This window comes from Leptodactylus fuscus, chromosome 1 (assembly GCF_031893055.1).
Source record: "Leptodactylus fuscus isolate aLepFus1 chromosome 1, aLepFus1.hap2, whole genome shotgun sequence".
NCBI classification, from domain to species: domain Eukaryota; kingdom Metazoa; phylum Chordata; class Amphibia; order Anura; family Leptodactylidae; genus Leptodactylus; species Leptodactylus fuscus.
The window spans coordinates 212,806,570-212,826,842 of record NC_134265.1 but is presented as its reverse complement, the minus strand read 5'-3'; the positions used below and the strand labels follow the sequence as shown (position 1 = coordinate 212,826,842).

Here is a 20,273-nt window from a genome sequence, read left to right as displayed (position 1 = left end):
TTCTTTGAAGGGTGCACTTCTCAAAGTGGGGTCACTCTTTGGGAATTCCACTTTTCTGGTACATTACAGGTTAATGACAAATGTAACATGACATAGCGTTTAGATACCAAACATCTAAATCTGCTCTCCAAAAGCCGTATCTCACGCCTTCCTTTCTGTGCTCGGCTGTGCCCAAACAGCAGTTTATACCCACATATGGCATTAAGTATGTTATTCAGGGTACACCAGTGTCATACATGTGGGCATACACTGCCGTTTGTGCACATAGCAGGGCGCAACTGTGAAGGAGCGCAATGTGCTTTTGGACCGCAGATTTAGTTGGTTTTTGGACTCCATGTCACATTTGCAGAGACCCTAAAATTACCACTACAAAATGTGGTTACCGTATTTTTCAGACTATAAGACGCACTTTTTTTCCTCCAAATATGGGAGGAAAATGGGGGTGCGTCTTATAGTCTGAATGCAGCGCTGCAAGGACTGTGAGGATGCTGCAAGCACTGTGAGGATGATGAGGCAAGTTCACGAGTAGATGGATACTACTATACATTGACTTGTCTATCTACTAGACAAGTCAATGTACAGTAATATCTATCTACTCGTGAATTTCGCTCAACTTACCTGCTGCCGCTGCCCTCTGCTAGTCCGATCCTCTGTCCTTCATGTGGCTTCAGAGCGCCCTGCACCCCTCCTCCGCCTCCCTCTCCCTAGACTAGTATTATAGAGAAGGCAGGGCTTAGGAGAGTGTGGGCGGGTACTGGGAGGGGAGACGTGAGTGATGCACTCACGTCTCCCTGCCCACACTCTCCAGCCACACCAAGCCCCGCCTACTCCCTGCATCTCTACAATACTAGTCGCGGGTGGGGGGGGCAAGAGCGGCCACAAGTCTTAGCTAATGCCCACGATCGGGCATTACTACTACTGGTGTTACTACTAGCCGACCTGTTACTGTGCCATGCGGGATATATAATATATATAGTTCAAATCACCACCATATCCCTAGAATACATATAAAACAAAAACATTACTGTTGAAACACATACACATTTGGTATCCCTGTTACCGAAAAACCCCAGCTTTTATTTACATTGGTTAAATATTATATTATGTTATTAAATATTTTACAAATTTTTTTGCTTCAAGATTTTTTTTCCCTATTTTCCTCCTCTAAAACCTTAGTGCGTCTTATAGTCCGGTGCGTGTTATAGTCCGGTACTTCTTGGTGAATTCCAATTTACTGGCATCTCCAGGGATCTGCAAAAACTACATGGTGTCCAGAAAGTCCATCTAAATCTATATAACCGAAAGCTAAAAAGTGCAGAACTCCTTCTCTTCTGAGCCCTGCTATGTGCCCAAGCATCAGTTTACACTCACATATATAACTTTTTTGTACTCTGGATAGCCCACTTAATAGTTTTATAAGTGCATGTCTGATAACACAAAGTGGGTACAACATATTGGGTACCAAAATGGCATTTCTTTAAATAAATTTGAAAAAAAAAAAAAAATCACTTTTTATATTAATTTTTGAGAAGAACTCTTAGTCTCAAAATGATAATACCCCTTGAGAAATTCTTTGAGGAGTGTAGTTTCATAAGTGGGGTCACTTTTGAGGGGTTTCCATTGTCCTGGTACTTTAGGGGCTCTGCAAATGTGACATGGCACCAGAAAACTATTCTAGCATAATCAAAAGTCAAATAACGCTCTTTCCATTCTGAGCCCCACCATGTTCCCATACAGCAGTTTACAACCACATTTGGGACATTTCTGTGTTCTGGAGAAATTGTGTAACAAACTGTGGGGACTTTTTCTTCTTTAACCCCTTATAAAAATTAAAAATATGGCGCTAAATGGACGGTTTATTGGAGAAAAAAAAAGAAAAGTAATTTTTAATGATTACGCCCCAATGCTAATAGAATCTGTGAAACAGCTGTAGGGTCAAAACACTCACTATACCCCCTTGAGAAATTCTATAAGGGGTGTAGTTTCCAAAATGGGGTCACTTTTTGGGGGGTTTCCATTGTATTGGTACTCTAGGGGCAAAATCCGCTCTCCAAAACTCAGAGCGCTCTTTCCATTCTGAGCCCCACCGTGTTCCCATACAGCAGTTTACAACCAGATATCGGGGATTTCTGTGTTCAGGAAAAATTGTGTAACAAACTTTAGGGAAGTTTTTATCCTCTTGTTAAAATGAAAAAAATTGGGGCTAAATTGACGTTTTATTCGTAAAATAATAATTTTTCATGCCCAATGTTAGTAAAATCTGTTAAACAGCTGTAGGGCCAAAATGCTAACTATACCCCTTGGTATGTTCTATGAAGGGTGTAGTTTCCAAAACGGTGTCACTTTTGTGGGTTTCCATTGTACAACTACTTTAGGGGCTCTGCAAGTGCGACATGGCACCTAAAAGCTATTCCAGCAAAATCTGCCCTCCAAAACACAAATAGCGCTTTTTCCATTATGAGCCCCACCATGAACCCATACAGCAGATTACGACCACATGTGGGGTATCGCTGCGTTCATGAGCAATTGTTTAACAAACTGGGGTGCTTTTTCTCCTTTTAACTCCTTGTGAAAATGAAAACTTTGGGGATAATGTGACATTTCAGTAATTTTTCGCTTACACATTCCAATGTTAGTAAAATCTGTGAAACGGCTATACGGTCAAAACGCTCACTATACCCTTGTATGAATTCTGTGAAGGGTGTAGTTTCCAAAATGAGGTTACTTTTGGGGGATTCCCATTGTTTTGGTCCTCTAGGAGCTCTGCAAATGAGACATGGCGCCTGAAAACTATTCCAGCACAATCTGCTTATAAAATGTCAAGAGTCGCTCCTTCCCTTCCATGCACTGCTGTGTGCCCAAACATCAGTTTACACCCACATGTAGGGTATTTCTGTGCCTGGGAGAAATTGCATAATAAACTGTCAGTTGCATTTTTTCCTTTAATCCTTTGTGACTGTGTCAATTTTAGGGCTAAATGAATGTATTAGTAAAAAAAATTAAATGTCTAAATTTCACCTCCGTATTTTTTTTTCTTTTTTATTCCAGTTTTGAATTATTTGAGGAGTTCAGTTTTGAAAATGGGATAATTCCTGCGAGGTTTCTAATATATAGGCCATTATAATCTCCGTCAGAACTGAAGGGGTCCCTAAAAATTAGTTTAGGGAATTTTTTTATAAATCTGGAAAATCGCTGTTACACTTGTAAGCCTTGTAACGTCCAAAATAAATTAAAGGGATTCTACCATTGAAATGAATTTTTTTTTGGCGATCACACGTCGGAATTGCCTTTAGAAAGGCTATTCGTCTCTTACCTTTAGACGTGGTCTCCGCTGCGCCGTTCCTTAGAAATACCGTTTTTTACCGGTATGCAAATTAGTTTTTTTTTTTTTATAAATAAACACAAAAATATTGATTTGTGTTTTCCACTAACATGAAGTACAATGTGTCATGAGAAAACAATCTCAAAATCACTTGTGTAAGTTAAAGCGGCTCAAAGTTATTGCCATATAAAGTGACACATGTCAGTTTTGAAAAACTAGGCCTGGTCCTTAAGGCACTTTTAGGCCCAGTTCTGAAGGGGTTAATAAGGCTAATGCTGAGGTTTTGTTCAAACTATAGTTTTCTCTCCATGAAATAGTCTCTGTGCAGTCTGTATTTCTGGGGCTGGCCACAGTCATGTGAATGGAAATCACGGCATCATTGCTAGGATGCAATGAGCTCCCGAATGGCCAGTGTGCTACTGTACTGAAGACACACAAAGCTGTCAGTTCAGTACAGTAGCGATCCAACCATTTTAGAGCTCACAACATTAAACATGCTATAATGCAGAGAGATCCATGTAAACAGCCATAGTCCTTTCAGGAAATTCAGCCTGCAAATTGACTGTATTTCACAAACTGATCAGTCTTTCTTTTGAAAAGAAAAAATACTCTAGAATTGTGTGATCAGGGGCAATTGATCAAAATAGATGTTACAAATTGTGACAACACCTCTCTTAAGTTTAAGCATGTCATATTCAAGTTTTAAAAATAGAATTATTTTTTTTCATTTTTAGGGATGGTCATGACTGGGGAGATCATGGTCGTAAAATGGATGTGTATTCTTCACGGTCAGGTACGATGGGTAGTATATACACACATTTGTTTTAACCCATTCCGTCATCCGCTGTACTATTGAGGTGGATTATATCAGGTATTTAAATATGGCTGCCACTCAGGAGCTGAGTGCCTATCATACAACAAGGGAGAGAGATTCTGGGCTAGTGATCCATTACTATATTGCTTGTATCTACTGTGCACATGGAGATCTATGGTATGATAGACACAGGGAGCTGCAGCCCCTGCTCTGTATAGTTCACTACTTAGAAGACGACGAAGGACCTTGTAGTGACGTCATCACAGGAACAAGCCAATCATAGAGCAATAGTGACGTCATCACAGGTCCTGTGCCACTAGCAGGGAAGAGACAGTTAGAGGCTGTGATTCGAAAGCAGGAGGTGGGACTTACATACAGGAACCAAGAGAGGAGGGCGTGAACAGAGTATGACATGAGGGTTGCACGGGAACGCCCACAGTGCACAGCGCTCATTTACATATACGTTTAAAAGGTAACTCATTAAAACGGGGGGTCTTTTAACAAACAATTAGCAGTAGAGATGAGCGAGTACTATTCAAACTGCTGTAGGAATGAAAGGATGCAGCCGGCGCGCAGGGGGTTAAGCGGGCGGACGCCATCACAGGCTGCTTGCCGGCTGCGTCCATTCATTCCTATGGGAGCGTGCTATTCGAAATGGCAGTTTCAAATAGTACTCGCTCATCTCTAATTAGCAGGACTTGAATAGCCTTTTTAAAGGCTATTCAGGCATATGTTTATCTAAAATAGTGAAAATCCAGTGATAGAGCCCCTTTAACCTAGTGGGCCGTTAATGACATATATTGGCATTGACCGTAGTTACAGCTCCACACATCGGTGCTCCTGTGCACTTTGGCAGACACCAACAGGCTCAAGGACTGGCCCACCTTCTGTTCTACATGTTTGTACAAGGCTGGTACTGCCTTCTTGGCAAAGAAATGGCGGCTTGGGACTTTTCACCTCGGCTCAGCGCAAGCCATCAGTTCTCTGAAAGGTGCATAGTCCACCAATTGGAAAGGGAGTAACTACAACACCAACATCTTGGTCAGTAGCATGTTCAGCTTCTGCACCATTGGATGAGTGCACGCATACTGTTTTCTCTTAGATATAGATTCTCTGATCGATTGCTGACGCAATGATGGACTAGGAGAAGGAGCTGGAGCATCACGACCAGCATATGATGGAAGGACACAAAGCTTCCTTCGGCTGAGATGGTGGAGCCTTGACTGTCTGAATTGGGGGGTGTGCCATTGGGTGATGTAACGGTTCTATCAGGCCATTTATGGTGCCTCTGCATATGTTGACGCAGGGCTGTGGTGCCAAAATTGTCACCCTGGTGACAAGTGTGGCACCTTCTGCCCACAGATTGAACATATGGCCATATTCACCTCCCCTGGCGACTTAACCAAAAACTGCCACACCGCTGAGTAGGTGATTTTACTTCCAACACTCCGCACTAGGTGACTGCTACCACCACTGTCTCCGCGAACCCCTGCACCACTACTTAGCCTACTGCACGTAGGCTGCTGCAAAGCGGGTGGTCTACCCTGGGCCCATTTGGCTCCCCACCTCCCACTGCTGACTCTGCCACTGCTTTATGCTTTATGTTTATGCTGCCACCCTCTTCTCCCGATGACGATGAAGATGCCTTGACGTATGGATGCCCAATTGCGATTGGCTGTGTAGTTATCCACTGATGTCTTGAGGTCAATGATATCCTCCTCAACTGTCTCTGAGGCAGGAGCCTAACCGCTTGCAACACCAGCTGCCATCCCACTCTCCTCATCGCTACTGGAGGAAGCGGCGAATGTCTCCTCCACATCTTGGCTGGGCATTAGCTACAGACTGTCCTATAGTAGGTCTTCCTCACTGAATAGTGGCTCTGAGCTCACAGCATAGAGTAGTTCCCTAGCTGAGGGAACAGAAAAGGACAGAGGCAGGTTGAGGATACATGAGGATACAGTGCCATGCCAACTAAGGGTTGTGTCTGACGAACCCACTGACTTCTGGCTGCGGGTGTCTGATGTGACTTGGGATGAAGTGGCTGACTGAGTCAACCAGTGTACAACTGTTGAGTTGCTTGTTAAGCCAAGAATTCTTGATTTTTGTCACAACTGTATTGACAAATGGCCTTTATTTGTGTACTCTTTCACACAATGGCTAATTTGCCCCTCATTTGTTTTCCCCGCTGTTAAATACCTTTAACCTTTTCCCTGCGGAAAACGTAGCTCTACGTCCTCCCAGGTTGGCACTTCTGTAGCGGAGGACGTTGCTAATATGTCCTCCCTACTAATGCCGATATCTCAGGACTGGATGTGGCTATCTTGATGTTTTAAGATACATTTTAAAGATGAGAATCTCATATTTAAAATGATGACACAGTCTTCTTGCTAGCACTTATAGCACCTTTAAAAAGGCATTATGAGCTGAGTGAAGGTATTAGTGGATGATAATTTAGGGTAATTAGTGGATGAGGCTTGTTGTGTTCTACCTTGATGAGGTATGAGTAATAAGCAGCAGTATAGCAGCAGTGAGCGTTTCAATGTGTAATAAGTTTCTTTCTGTTAGCGACGCTGAAACCACCCAAATTCTTCTTTGATTTCCTACCTATACTTTCCCTTCACTAGCAATCTTCTTTCCCTAAACTTGTATTTGTTTTCTAACACTGTCCCTAGCTCCTGCTGATGTCTGTCCCTGCAGTAAGAGCTATGTGAAATAATGGTACCTAAAATGGCCTCTGGCTTTTATAGGGCTGTGACATCACTGCAGCAGCTGGCTGCTGATTAGCTGCACGATTGGCATTATGGGTGATCCCGCGTTCCCTGCCCCTTGTCCTAACATGTGCAGCGGCCATTTTATTAAAAAATGTGATTCAATGCATCGTAGCGTAAAGATATCCGGGTTCTAGGCAAATCCACAAAATACAACTGAAGTGAGCACACCTGAGTTTTGAAATTACAAAACTCACCTTGCCATGTATATGTATCTATTAGATTGCAAGAAATCCGGACCATTGTGCGCAATGATGTAATCGTGCACATGTAACGTCATTGAGCACCAGTTAGGGTTGAGGAGGATGGGTGACATTTGCACACGCATAAACCCGGCATTGCCCCATCCCATCAGTAAAAAACAGATTCTTCTGAATCCACAATGCATGTGTGTGGAGAGAAGCTCTTAAATTAATTACACTCATTTGGAGAAGGTATTACCGGCATATGAAGACCCTAAACTTGAAAATGTATTGAATCCATATAAAGCTGGAGTTAATAAGATATTCTGACAATACCTAATATGCTAAAATAAAATATATAAAACAAAGCCAGAAAAACAATTAAGACGACTGTTCATCAGCTCAACACACCACAAAAAACATGCAAATTAATAAATACAAATAAATGTATTTTATTGGTCCTGTATCTTCGAGATTGCTTTATGGGCAACTTGAAAATCACTTGATCAAGACAAACATCCGCAGAGCACACACAACAAATTTAAAACAAACCCTGATGTTAGTAACATAAAACACCAAACAGACAATTAAAAACTCATATATTCCCCTAACAAAATAAAATTTGTGCTACATTATAGAAAAGGTTTGAAGCTCTCAGCTCTCTGCCATATTTGACTCCACAATCTACCTAGTCTCTGTAAGTAACAAAGCTTGACTGATATTTCCACCATGTCAATCTACCTCACCAGTAAACCATGTGGGTCACAAGAATGATATTTGCGAAAATGGCATGGTATCGGATTCAACTATTTGAAATCTCAGACCTTTGCCGCTGCCGCAATCTTATTGGTATGTTCGAGAACATGTACTTTAAGTGTCCTACTTGTCATGCCTATATAAATTAGGCCACAAGGATAAATGGCAAAGTAAATTACTGCTTCTGTGCTGCATGAACTATAATGAACGATTTTATATTACCTATCTCTACTGGAGTTCCAAAAATTGGAACTACACACTAGATTTTTGCATGAAGCACAGTGACTGCAGTTGAATGACCCCATATACATTTATGGTAGTCTGGGTTCAACCCTGACCATCAAAATTATATTTGGGGGACTGGGGAATGTAGTGACTCCGTCAAAAGGTCACTGAGATTCTTTGATCAGCACTATGTGTTGTCAGAAACATGTCCCCTACCTTCTCTTCTCCACCCGTTCTCCCTTCTTTTATGTGTTTATTTATTTGATTTCCCCCACACACACACTTTTGCTAGTTATTGCAATGACTGTTTCTACATATTTACTTGTTCTTTTGTGGTTCTCTTGTCATTACTTGAAAATGTTTAGAAAACTTTTTAATGGAAAGAAAAACCTACAAAAAATTATTTTTATTTTTAAAGGTGATCGTGGCATGCCAGTTACCACAGGGCAAGGACACATGAGCAGAGGAGGAATTCATAGGTAAGAGAGAAGTTTTCTTTACATACATACGTAGACAAAATTGTTGGTACCCTAAATGAAAGAAAAACCCACAATGGTCACAGAAATAACTTGAATCCGACAAAGGTAATAATAGATAAAAATTCTATGAAAATGAACAAATGAATGTCAGACATTACTTTTTCTACCATGCTTCAACAGAATTAAAAAAAAAAAAAAAAAAAAGAAACTCAGGAAACAGACCTGGACAGAAATGATGGTTCCCTTAACTTAACGTTTTGTGGCACAACCTTTTGAGGCAATCGATGCAGTCAAACAATTCCTGTAACTGTCAATGAGACTTCTGCACTTCTTAACAGGTATTTTGGCCCACACCTCATGAGCAAACTGCTCCAGTTGTCTTGGGTTTGAAGGGTGCCTTTTCCAGACAGTATGTTTCAGCTTCTTCCAAAGATGCTCAATAGGATTTAGGTCAGGGCTCATAGAAGGCCACTTCAGAATAGTCCAATGTTTTCCTCTTAGCCATTCTTGGGTGTTTTTAGCTGTGTGTTTTGGGTTATTAGAGATGAGCGAGTACTATTTGAAACTCCAGTTTCGAATAGCATGCACCCATAGGAATGAATGGACGTCCATTCATTCCTATGGGTGCGTGCTATTCGAAACGGCTGTTTCTAGTACTCGCTCATCTCTAGTCATTATCCTATTGCAAGACCGATGATCTGTGACTCTAAACCAAGCTTTCTGAAATTGGGCAGCACATTTCTACCTAGAATCCATTGATAGTCTTGAGATTTCATTGTACCCTGCACAAATTCAAGACACCCTGTGTCAGATGCAGCAAAGCAGCCCCAGAACATAACAGATCCTCCTCCATGTTTCACAGTAGGGACAATTTCAAGATATGCTTCATTTTTCCGTCCGTGAACATAGAGCTGATGTGCCTTGCCAAAAACTTCGATTTTTGTCTAATCTAATAATAGGATATTCTCCCAGAAGCTTTGTGGCTTGTCAACATGTGGTTTGGCAAATTCCAGTCTGGCTTTTTTATGATTTATTTTCAACAATGGTGTCCTCCTTGGTCGTCTCCCATGAAGTCCACTTTGGCTCAAACAACGTCGGATGGTGCGATCTGACACTGATGTTCCTTGAGCTTGAATTTCACCTTGAATCTCTTTAGAAATTTTTCTGGGCTCTTTTGTTACCATTTGTATTATCCGTCTTTTTGATTTTTCATCAGTTTTCCTCCTGCGGCCAGGTAGGTTGACTACGGTCCCATTGATCTTAATTTTCTGAATAATATGTGCAACTGTAGTCCCAGGAACATCAAGCTGCTTGGAGATGGTCTTATAACCTTTAACATGCTTGTCTATATAATTTTCTTTCTAATCTTCTGAGACAACTCTTTCCTTTGCTTCTTCTAGCCCATATTGTCTGTGGTACACACCATGTCACCAAACAGCACAGGGAGTATCTGTAGCCCTATATACAGGCCCACTGTCTGATTACAAGATTGTAGACATCTGTGATGCTAATTGGTGGACACACCTTGATTTATCATGTCCCTTTGGTCACATTATTTTCAATGGTACCATAATTTCTGTCCAGGTCTGTTTCATGAGTTTTATTTATTTTTATTTTATTTTTAATTCTGTTGAAGCCTGGTTGAAAAGCAATGTCTGACATTCATTTGTGCATTTTCATAGAATTTTTATTTATTATTATTTTTGGCAGATTCAAGTTATTTCTGTGACCATTGTGGGTTTTTCTTTCATTAAACGAGGGGTTCCAACAATTTTGTCTACGTGTGTATGTATTCACTTTTAAGGTGTAAGTAAAATTTTATCTATTTTTTTTCTTAATGTGCATGTGAAGGGAAATAATTTTGCAATATACTTTACTAAAGAAAAATGCGTTAAGTATTCCCCCTAACTTGATATCTGATTAACTTCAATCTGTACGCTGTGCACAAGCAGTCTCAGTTTATAATGGCCTCTAGGGAGGAGGAAGAGGAGAAGGAGGAAAAAAAAATGTGAGGCCTTCAATAAAGCAATAAATGAGTCCATTCTGTCAGTGGAAGGCTGGATACTAACTTCTAACTACATAGCTGTGTTGTAAAATAAACTGTCTCTATATATTGCTAATATCTCTCTGTTTGAGGAGCCCTCCTTTTCCTCCCCCTCCCCCTCCATACAGATTTTTGTACAGATATGATCATTGACCGAAAGAGGCAAGTAAGTAAAGAAACAGGCACTTTTCATAAAGTAGATTATAATTTAGTTAAAAAAAATTATAAATTTTAAATATTAAAAAAATAGCTTTACAAAAAAAAATATACCATCATGGAACTGTTTATCATTATTTAACCCCTTCCTGCCACAGGCGTTTTTCATTTTTGAATCCCCCCACCGTCCTTCCAAACACCATAAGCATTTTATTTTTGCGCCCTCAGAGCCAGAGTTTGCAGGACAAATTGTTCTTCATGATGGTATCATTAATTATTCTGTACAACAGGGGTAGGGAACCTTCAGCTCTCCAGCTGCTGTGAAACTACAACCCCGAACATGCTCCATTCACTTCCATGGGAGTTCCAAGAACAGCAGAGCAAGTATGCAACCTGGGAGTTGTAGTTTTGCAACAGCTGGAGAGCTAAGGTGGCCTACCCCTGCTGTACAATGTACTGAGAAGCTGGAAAAAATTCAGAGTGCGACTTTCTTACGGGCTTCGTTTTTACGGCGTTCACTGTGCAGCAAAAATAACCTGTCACCTGTTTTTCGATACGATTCTAAGGATACCAAATTTATATAGTTTTATTTACTTTTTAACCCCTTAACAAAAATCCAAAACTTTACCATATTGGTGAGCTGGACAAGAATAACCACGCTCCTTCTGGCTCTTAGGATATGCAGGGGATTTATACGTCACAGGTGCATGTATATGCCTTGAGGTTGACCGAGTATATCTGGCAGCGTTAACCTTTGACGACAGCAAGTCGGTGAAATATGCACAGGTGGGTATTGGATTAACCAATGGATGATCGGAAAACACGCTCACGTTCGTTTTCCGAACATCCATTGGTTAATCCAATACCCTCCTGTCTAAAACTGTACCAAATACATAGAGTAGCTAGCCTACAAAAGATAATCATTACATGCAGAACTGGGAGATTTCACAAGGCTCCCGACGGTCATGCCAACGGGCGACCGACCTCACAGCTTGCTCCGGGTGCCGGTGATCCCAGGCAAAATGGCGGCACCCACATGCCACTGGTAAAATAGTACCTTGGCCAGCTTTGACCGAGGTGCCAGAGGGTTTAATGCCCACGTTCTGTGCAGGTGTATATAACAGCAGACATCCGGTGGCTATAGCGGCTGCCTGGCTCCCAAGCGGCAGCCATCTTTAAACACCCAGCAGCCGCCATATTAGTACAGCGGATTATGGGAAAGGGTTAAAAAGTATGGGGGGAAGCTGCTTTTGGCCAGGGCTGGGGCCCATGTCGCGTATACTGGCCAAAAACTACAGCACATTACAGTCCTTGCAAAGTAGACTCTAGCAAACCCCATCCACATATTGCAGAAAAATACACACAGCAGACATGCATCGATGTCCAAAACTGATGCAGTTTTAGACATCGCAGCATGTCCGTTATACCTACTGTTACACCAGTGGTTTCTCTATAGGTATAATGTAAACAGAGTGCGCAAAGGAAACCTCTGCAGACTTTCTGTTAAAAGTGCTGTGGGAAAAACGGTGATGCATTACTGCCATGTTTTTTCCCACATACCTTTTTTTGCAGTTTTTTTGCCTTTGAATATAGGCATGCTGCACAACACACCTCTTTTTTATTCCTGTCACCTGGATTAGGTCCATAACAGACAAAATATAAACAAAATACTTTTTATTTAGATTCATCCTGATTTGGGCACAATAGCTGTACAAATAAAGAAAGAAAAAATTAAATGTATTGGATTTGGATTATCAAATAATTTCTGTGTGTTTCTATTTCGCAGTTTTCCTCCAAATGAAAATTCACAAAACATGTCTGCCACAGTGGGACCACAAGGTGGAGGAAACTTTGCTGGACAAAACAGACTGAGTGATGCACGGTTTACACATCGTTACTGAAGGTTTTAAATTTCGTTTCAAGTTCTTTAAAAAATAAATAAATAATAAAAAATTTTGCCATTATGCTACCATTAAACAATTTTTTTTGTAGGCTTTCAAAACAAATTATATCCTATACTATTCTAGTATAGTATTGTGTTTTCTTCATTTTCAGAATACATGCCCTAATTTCTTTGTGTTTCTAAGCCATATTTTGTAATTTTTGTATTTCCTTCATGTTAACACTTATGTTGTGGTGATCTGTATTGTGTTAAGGAGTCATTGCTCAAAGATAATTCACAGCTTTTTTTATGGTTATTATTTTCTGGATTGAAACTATACAAATAAAAACAAAAATCTAATTTTATAGACCCATTTTATGTGTATTTTGTTGTAAAAACTGGAAAGCACAAATGTTTAACTTGTATGGTTATTTTAAAAAATTATATTTTGCATCATTATAAAAAAAGACAAAAATTAGAATGTAACAGTAGAATAATCATAACAACAATATAAGGTGTAAGAGAGTTGCAGTTATACCTGCCAGACATGACCAGAGTAGGAACACAAAGTCCATACAGAAATAGCCAGCACACATGTCTATATTAACCACTTCAGTACCAGGCCAATTTGTGGTCCAGGACCAGATACATTTTAGTTTTTTTTGTTTTTTTTTGTATAAGCTGTTTTGAGCACTGTAACATTTTTATCATGTGTTATTCAACTAATTTCTGCACCTCTTTTTGGTGATAGCACTTTCTTTTTATGTTGTTTTTATTTTTGCATGTGTTTGAATTTTTTTTATGTCCGAGAAAATATAAACAAAATAGGAGGGAAAGCGTGTCTGCTTTTCACTTTTCTCTTTTCTCTTTTCACATCTCTATGCTTCTGCCCTGCATGAAGCCAGCAGCGGCAGATGCGGAGGAGCGGAATAACAGCATCGCTTCTGCTTCTGCTGGCTTCATGCAGGGCAGAAGCATAGCGATGTTGCTGGCTTCACCTGTGCCGGCGTCTAACTCCCCGGCATCCGCTGTAATAGGCGGTTGCTGGGGACTGTATGAAGACAGCAGCGGCAGAAGCGATGCTGTTCCGCTCCGGGGTCACATATGCAAAGCCAAGCGGCGAGATGCCGCCGGCCCTGCGTGCAAGCTCATACACCAGTCTAACCTTCAGGGTGTCAGGTCTGTATTTGCATTGTGAAGGGTAGACTGGTGTATGAGCGCGCACGCAGGGCCGGCGGCATCTCGCCGCTTGGCTTTGCATATGTGACCCCGCCCACCAATGACGAAACAAAGCCGGAAGACAGAAGATTTTAGAGGAACGAAGACGGGTAAGTATGCGACGTGGGACAATCCCTTTAACATACAAAAGGTATTTGTGGAATAGCCTTTCTAAAGGCTATGCAAGCATATGTTTAGTTAAACATGACTTTTCCCAATGATAGATCCCCTCTAACCCCTTAAGGGCACAGCCCAAAAGTGCGTTAAGGATCGGGCCTTGTTTTTCAAAACTGATGTGTCACTTTAAATGGCAAGAACTTTGAGACACTTTAACTTACACAAGTGATTTTGAGATTGTTTTTCCGTGACACATTGTACTTCATGTTAGTCATAAAAACTAATCAATAGTATTTATTTCTTGAAAAAAAAAAAAAAATGGGAAATTTGGGGGGAAAATGACAATTTCAAAATATGAAATTCTTTGCTTTTCAGATATAGTCATACCATCCAAATACATTAATAGATATTATCTACATTTATATTCATACATCTATCTGCTTTATATTGCCATCAAATTTTGATTGACTTTTAATTTAATTTGGACATTAGAAGGGTTACATGTCTAACGGTGATTTACAAGAAAATTCCCCAAACTAATTTTTTAGGGAACACTTCAGTTCTGAAAGGAGTTATAAAGGCCTATAACTCTAAGCATTTTCATAAGAATACAATTAATATGGAGGTGAAATTTAGACATTTCATTTTTTTCACCAATACATTAATTTAGACCTAAAATTAACAAATTCACAAACAGTTAAAGAAGAAAATGCATCTGACAGTTTGTTATGCAATTTGTCCCAAGTACAGAAATACCCCACATGAGGATGTAAACTGATGTTTGGGCACAGGGCAGCGCATGCAAGGGAAAGAGTGACTTTGAAAAGTAGATTTTGCAGAAATAAATTTCAGGTGCCATGTCTCATTTGCAGAGCCCCTATAGTACCAAAACAATGGAAACCCCCAAAAAGTGACCCCATTTTGGAACTAGACCCCTGACCGAATTCATCAAGGGGTATAGTGAGCACTTTGACCCCACACCTGTTTCACAGATTTTACTAACATTGGGTGTGTAAATGAAATATTACTAAAATGTCAATTTATCCCCAAAGTTTTCATTTTCACAAAGGGTTAAAGGAGAGAGAGCCCCATACAGTGTGTTACACAATTTCTCCTGAACATGGCAATACCCCATATGTGGTCATAATCTGCAGTATGGGTACATGGTGAGGCTCAGAATGGAAAGAGCGATTTTGCTTTTGGAGGGCAGATTTTGCTAGAATAGTTTGCAGAGCCCCTAAAGTACCGATACAATGGAAACCCCCAAAAAGTGACCTCATTTTGGAAATTACACCTTTCATAGTACCAATACAATGGAAACCCAAAAAAAGTTAGCCCATTTTGGAAATTACACCCCTCATAGAATTTATTTAGGGGTATAGTGAGCATTTTCACCTCACAGATGTTTTACAGATTTTATTAAAATTAGTACTTAAAATGAAAAATTACTTTTTTCCAACAAATCGTCCATTTAGCGCCATATTTTTAATTTTTGCAAGTGATTAAAGAAGAAAAAGCACCCCACAGCTTGTTACACAATTTCTCCTGAACACGGCACTACCCCATATGTGGTTATAATCTGCTGTATAGGTCATGGTGGGGCTCAGAATGGGAGAGTGCTATTCTGCTTTTGGTGGGTAGATGTGGTTGGAATAATTTCAGGTGCCATGTCGCATTTGCTGAGCCCCTAACTTATCAATACAATGAAAACCCCTCAAAAGTAACCCCATTTTAGAAACTACACCATTCAATCAATTGATTGGAATTCATCAAGGGGTATTATCATTTTGAGCCTAAAATGCTTCCCAAAAATTAATGTACAAAATAAAAATAGAAATTTTTAAAGAAATATGCAAATTCAGTGATTATTACTAGAGATGAGCGAACACTAAAATGTTCGAGGTTCGAAATTCGATTCGAACAGCCGCTCAATGTTCGTGTGTTCGAACGGGTTTCGAACCCCATTATAGTCTATGGGGAACAGATACTCGTTAAGGGGGAAACCCAAATCCGTGTCTGGAGGGTCACCAAGTCCACTATGACACCCCAGGAAATGATGCCAACACCTCTGGAATGACACTGGGACAGCAGGGGAAGCATGTCTGGGGGCATCTAACACACCAAAGACCCTCTATTACACCAACATCACAGCCTAACAACTACACACTTTACACACTCAATACCACCTCTCTGACAGTAGGAAAACACCTTGAAACATGTGTATTTGGCACTTGCAGTGAGGAGAGCTTGTCACCAGCAGTGAATTTGGCCCTTGTAGTAAGTTGAGGTTGGCACCAACATTTGTTTTAAAAATCAGGGTGGATTGAGCCTCTAACCAGCAGAGTTTGGGCAAATTCATGGTGGAGGGAGCCTCTAAACACCCCAGTTTGGGCAAATTCATGGTGGAGGGAGCCTCTAAAAACCCCAGTTTGGACCAATTCATGGTGGAGGGAGCCTCTAACCAGCCCAGTTTGGGCAAATTCATGGTGGAGGGAGCCTCTAACCAGCCCAGTTTGGACGAATTAATGGTGGAGGGAGCCTCTAACCAGCCCAGTTTGGACCAATTAATGGTGGAGGGAGCCTCTAACCAGCCCAGTTTGGACCAATTAATGGTGGAGGGAGCCTCTAACCAGCCCAGTTTGGACCAATTAATGGTGGAGGGAGCCTCTAACCACCCCAGTTTGGACCAATTCATGGTGGAGGGAGCCTCTAAACAGCCAAGTTTGGACCAATTCATGGTGGAGGGAGCCTCTAAAAACCCCAGTTTGGACCAATTCATGGTGGAGGGAGCCTCTAACCAGCCCAGTTTGGGCAAATTCATGGTGGAGGGAGCCTCTAAACAGCCCAGTTTGGGCAAATTCATGGTGGAGGGAGCCTCTAACCAGCCCAGTTTGGACCAATTAATGGTGGAGGGAGCCGCTAAACAGCCCAGTTTGGGCAAATTCATGGTGGAGGGAGCCTCTAAACAGCCCAGTTTGGACCAATTCATGGTGGAGGGAGCCTCTAAAAAACCCAGTTTGGACCAATTCATGGTGGAGGGAGCCTCTAAACAGCCCAGTTTGGGCAAATTCATGGTGGAGGGAGCCTCTAAACAGCCCAGTTTGGGCAAATTCATGGTGGAGGGAGCCTCTAACCAGCCCAGTTTGGACCAATTAATGGTGGAGGGAGCCTCTAAACAGCCAAGTTTTGGGAAATTCATGGTGGAGGGAGCCTCTAACCAGCCCAGTTTGGACCAATTCATGGTGGAGGGAGCCTCTAAACAGCCCAGTTTGGGCAAATTCATGGTGGAGGGAGCCTCTAAAAAACCCAGTTTGGACCAATTCATGGTGGAGGGAGCCTCTAACCAGCCCAGTTTGGACCAATTAATGGTGGAGGGAGCCTCTAAACAGCCAAGTTTGGACCAATTCATGGTGGAGGGAGCCTCTAAAAACCCCAGTTTGGACCAATTCATGGTGGAGGGAGCCTCTAACCAGCCCAGTTTGGGCAAATTCATGGTGGAGGGAGCCTCTAAACAGCCCAGTTTGGGCAAATTCATGGTGGAGGGAGCCTCTAACCAGCCCAGTTTGGACCAATTAATGGTGGAGGGAGCCGCTAAACAGCCCAGTTTGGACCAATTCATGGTGGAGGGAGCCTCTAAAAACCCCAGTTTGGACCAATTCATGGTGGAGGGAGCCTCTAAAAAACCCAGTTTGGACCAATTCATGGTGGAGGGAGCCTCTAACCAGCCCAGTTTGGACCAATTAATGGTGGAGGGAGCCTCTAAACAGCCAAGTTTGGACCAATTCATGGTGGAGGGAGCCTCTAAAAACCCCAGTTTGGACCAATTCATGGTGGAGGGAGCCTCTAACCAGCCCAGTTTGGACCAATTAATGGTGGAGGGAGCCTCTAACCAGCCCAGTTTGGACCAATTAATGGTGGAGGGAGCCTCTAACCACCCCAGTTTGGACCAATTCATGGTGGAGGGAGCCTCTAAACAGCCAAGTTTGGACCAATTCATGGTGGAGGGAGCCTCTAAAAACCCCAGTTTGGACCAATTCATGGTGGAGGGAGCCTCTAACCAGCCCAGTTTGGGCAAATTCATGGTGGAGGGAGCCTCTAAACAGCCCAGTTTGGGCAAATTCATGGTGGAGGGAGCCTCTAACCAGCCCAGTTTGGACCAATTAATGGTGGAGGGAGCCGCTAAACAGCCCAGTTTGGGCAAATTCATGGTGGAGGGAGCCTCTAAACAGCCCAGTTTGGACCAATTCATGGTGGAGGGAGCCTCTAAAAAACCCAGTTTGGACCAATTCATGGTGGAGGGAGCCTCTAAACAGCCCAGTTTGGGCAAATTCATGGTGGAGGGAGCCTCTAAACAGCCCAGTTTGGGCAAATTCATGGTGGAGGGAGCCTCTAACCAGCCCAGTTTGGACCAATTAATGGTGGAGGGAGCCTCTAAACAGCCAAGTTTTGGGAAATTCATGGTGGAGGGAGCCTCTAACCAGCCCAGTTTGGACCAATTCATGGTGGAGGGAGCCTCTAAACAGCCCAGTTTGGGCAAATTCATGGTGGAGGGAGCCTCTAAAAAACCCAGTTTGGACCAATTCATGGTGGAGGGAGCCTCTAACCAGCCCAGTTTGGACCAATTAATGGTGGAGGGAGCCTCTAAACAGCCAAGTTTGGACCAATTCATGGTGGAGGGAGCCTCTAAAAACCCCAGTTTGGACCAATTCATGGTGGAGGGAGCCTCTAACCAGCCCAGTTTGGGCAAATTCATGGTGGAGGGAGCCTCTAAACAGCCCAGTTTGGGCAAATTCATGGTGGAGGGAGCCTCTAACCAGCCCAGTTTGGGCAAATTCATGGTGGAGGGAGCCTCTAAACAGCCCAGTTTGGACCAATTCATGGTGGAGGGAGCCTCTAAAAAACCCAGTTTGGACCAATTCATGGTGGAGGGAGCCTCTAAACAGCCCAGTTTGGGCAAATTCATGGTGGAGGGAGCCTCTAACCAGCCCAGTTTGGACCAATTAATGGTGGAGGGAGCCTCTAAACAGCCAAGTTTTGGGAAATTCATGGTGGAGGGAGCCTCTAACCAGCCCAGTTTGGACCAATTAATGGTGGAGGGAGCCTCTAAACAGCCCAGTTTGGACCAATTCATGGTGGAGGGAGCCTCTAAACAGCCCAGTTTGGGCAAATTCATGGTGGAGGGAGCCTCTAAAAAACCCAGTTTGGACCAATTCATGGTGGAGGGAGCCTCTAACCAGCCCAGTTTGGGCAAATTCATGGTGGAGGGAGCCTCTAAACAGCCCAGTTTGGGCAAATTCATGGTGGAGGGAGCCTCTAACCAGCCCAGTTTGGACCAATTAATGGTGGAGGGAGCCGCTAAACAGCCCAGTTTGGGCAAATTCATGGTGGAGGGAGCCTCTAAACAGCCCAGTTTGGACCAATTCATGGTGGAGGGAGCCTCTAAAAAACCCAGTTTGGACCAATTCATGGTGGAGGGAGCCTCTAAACAGCCCAGTTTGGGCAAATTCATGGTGGAGGGAGCCTCTAACCAGCAGAGTTGTGGGAAAGCAGGGTGGAGGGAGCCTCTAACCAGCAGAGTTGGTGGAAATCAGGGTGGAGAGAGCCTCTAACCAGCAGAGTTGGGGGAAATCATGTTGGAGGGAGCCTAGTATTAGCAGAATTGTGCAACGCTTATGGTGGATGAGTATGAGGATGCGGAGGAATTGGAGAGGTTGAGTACAGACATGGAGTTTCATGTTGGGGTGCTTTACACAGGTGGGCACAAAAATGAAGGCTCTATCCAGTGGTGGTTCATTTTTATCAAAGTGAGCCGGTCGGCACTCTCAGCTGACAGACGGGTGCGCTTGTCAGTGATGATGCCACCGGCTGCACTGAACACCCTCTCAGATAGGACGCTGGCGGCAGGACAGGACAGCACCTCCAAGGCATATAGGGCAAGTTCAAGCCACAGGTCCAACTTCGACACCCAATACGTGTAGGGCGCAGAGGGGTCGGAGAGGACAGGGCTGTGGTCGGAAAGGTATTCCCGCAACATGCGCCTATACTTCTCACGCCTGGTGACACTAGGACCCTCCGTGGCGGCACTTTGGCGAGGGGGTGCCATCAAGGTGTCCCAGACCTTAGACAGTGTGCCCCTCGTTTGTGTGGACCGGTGAGAACTTGGTTGCCTACTGGAGGAACTGCCCTCCCTGCCGCCAACGTCACATGCTGGAAACATCTCCATCATATTCTGCACCAATTGCCTGTGGCAAGCATTGATGCGATTGGCCCTCCCCTCTACCGGAATAAAAGACGAGATGTTGTTTTTATA

At 42.7% G+C, this 20,273-nt stretch overlaps 1 protein-coding gene across 2 annotated transcripts in view; it reads left to right on the top strand.

The window, feature by feature from the left end:
* Window positions 1-12,919, top strand: part of LOC142214220 (scaffold attachment factor B2-like) — a 201,967-nt gene extending 189,048 nt beyond the window's left edge. The window contains exons 17-19 of one of the 2 annotated variants that reach the window (XM_075283092.1): window positions 4,057-4,115; window positions 8,486-8,546; window positions 12,533-12,919. In XM_075283092.1, coding sequence (XP_075139193.1) covers window positions 4,057-4,115; window positions 8,486-8,546; window positions 12,533-12,647 — 235 coding nt within the window. In that variant the 3' untranslated portion in view covers window positions 12,648-12,919. Of the gene's footprint in view, window positions 1-4,056; window positions 4,116-8,485; window positions 8,547-12,529 lie in introns of both variants that reach the window. The other variant, XM_075283083.1, reaches the window with a different exon arrangement.
* Window positions 12,920-20,273: the final 7,354 nt, after the last annotated feature.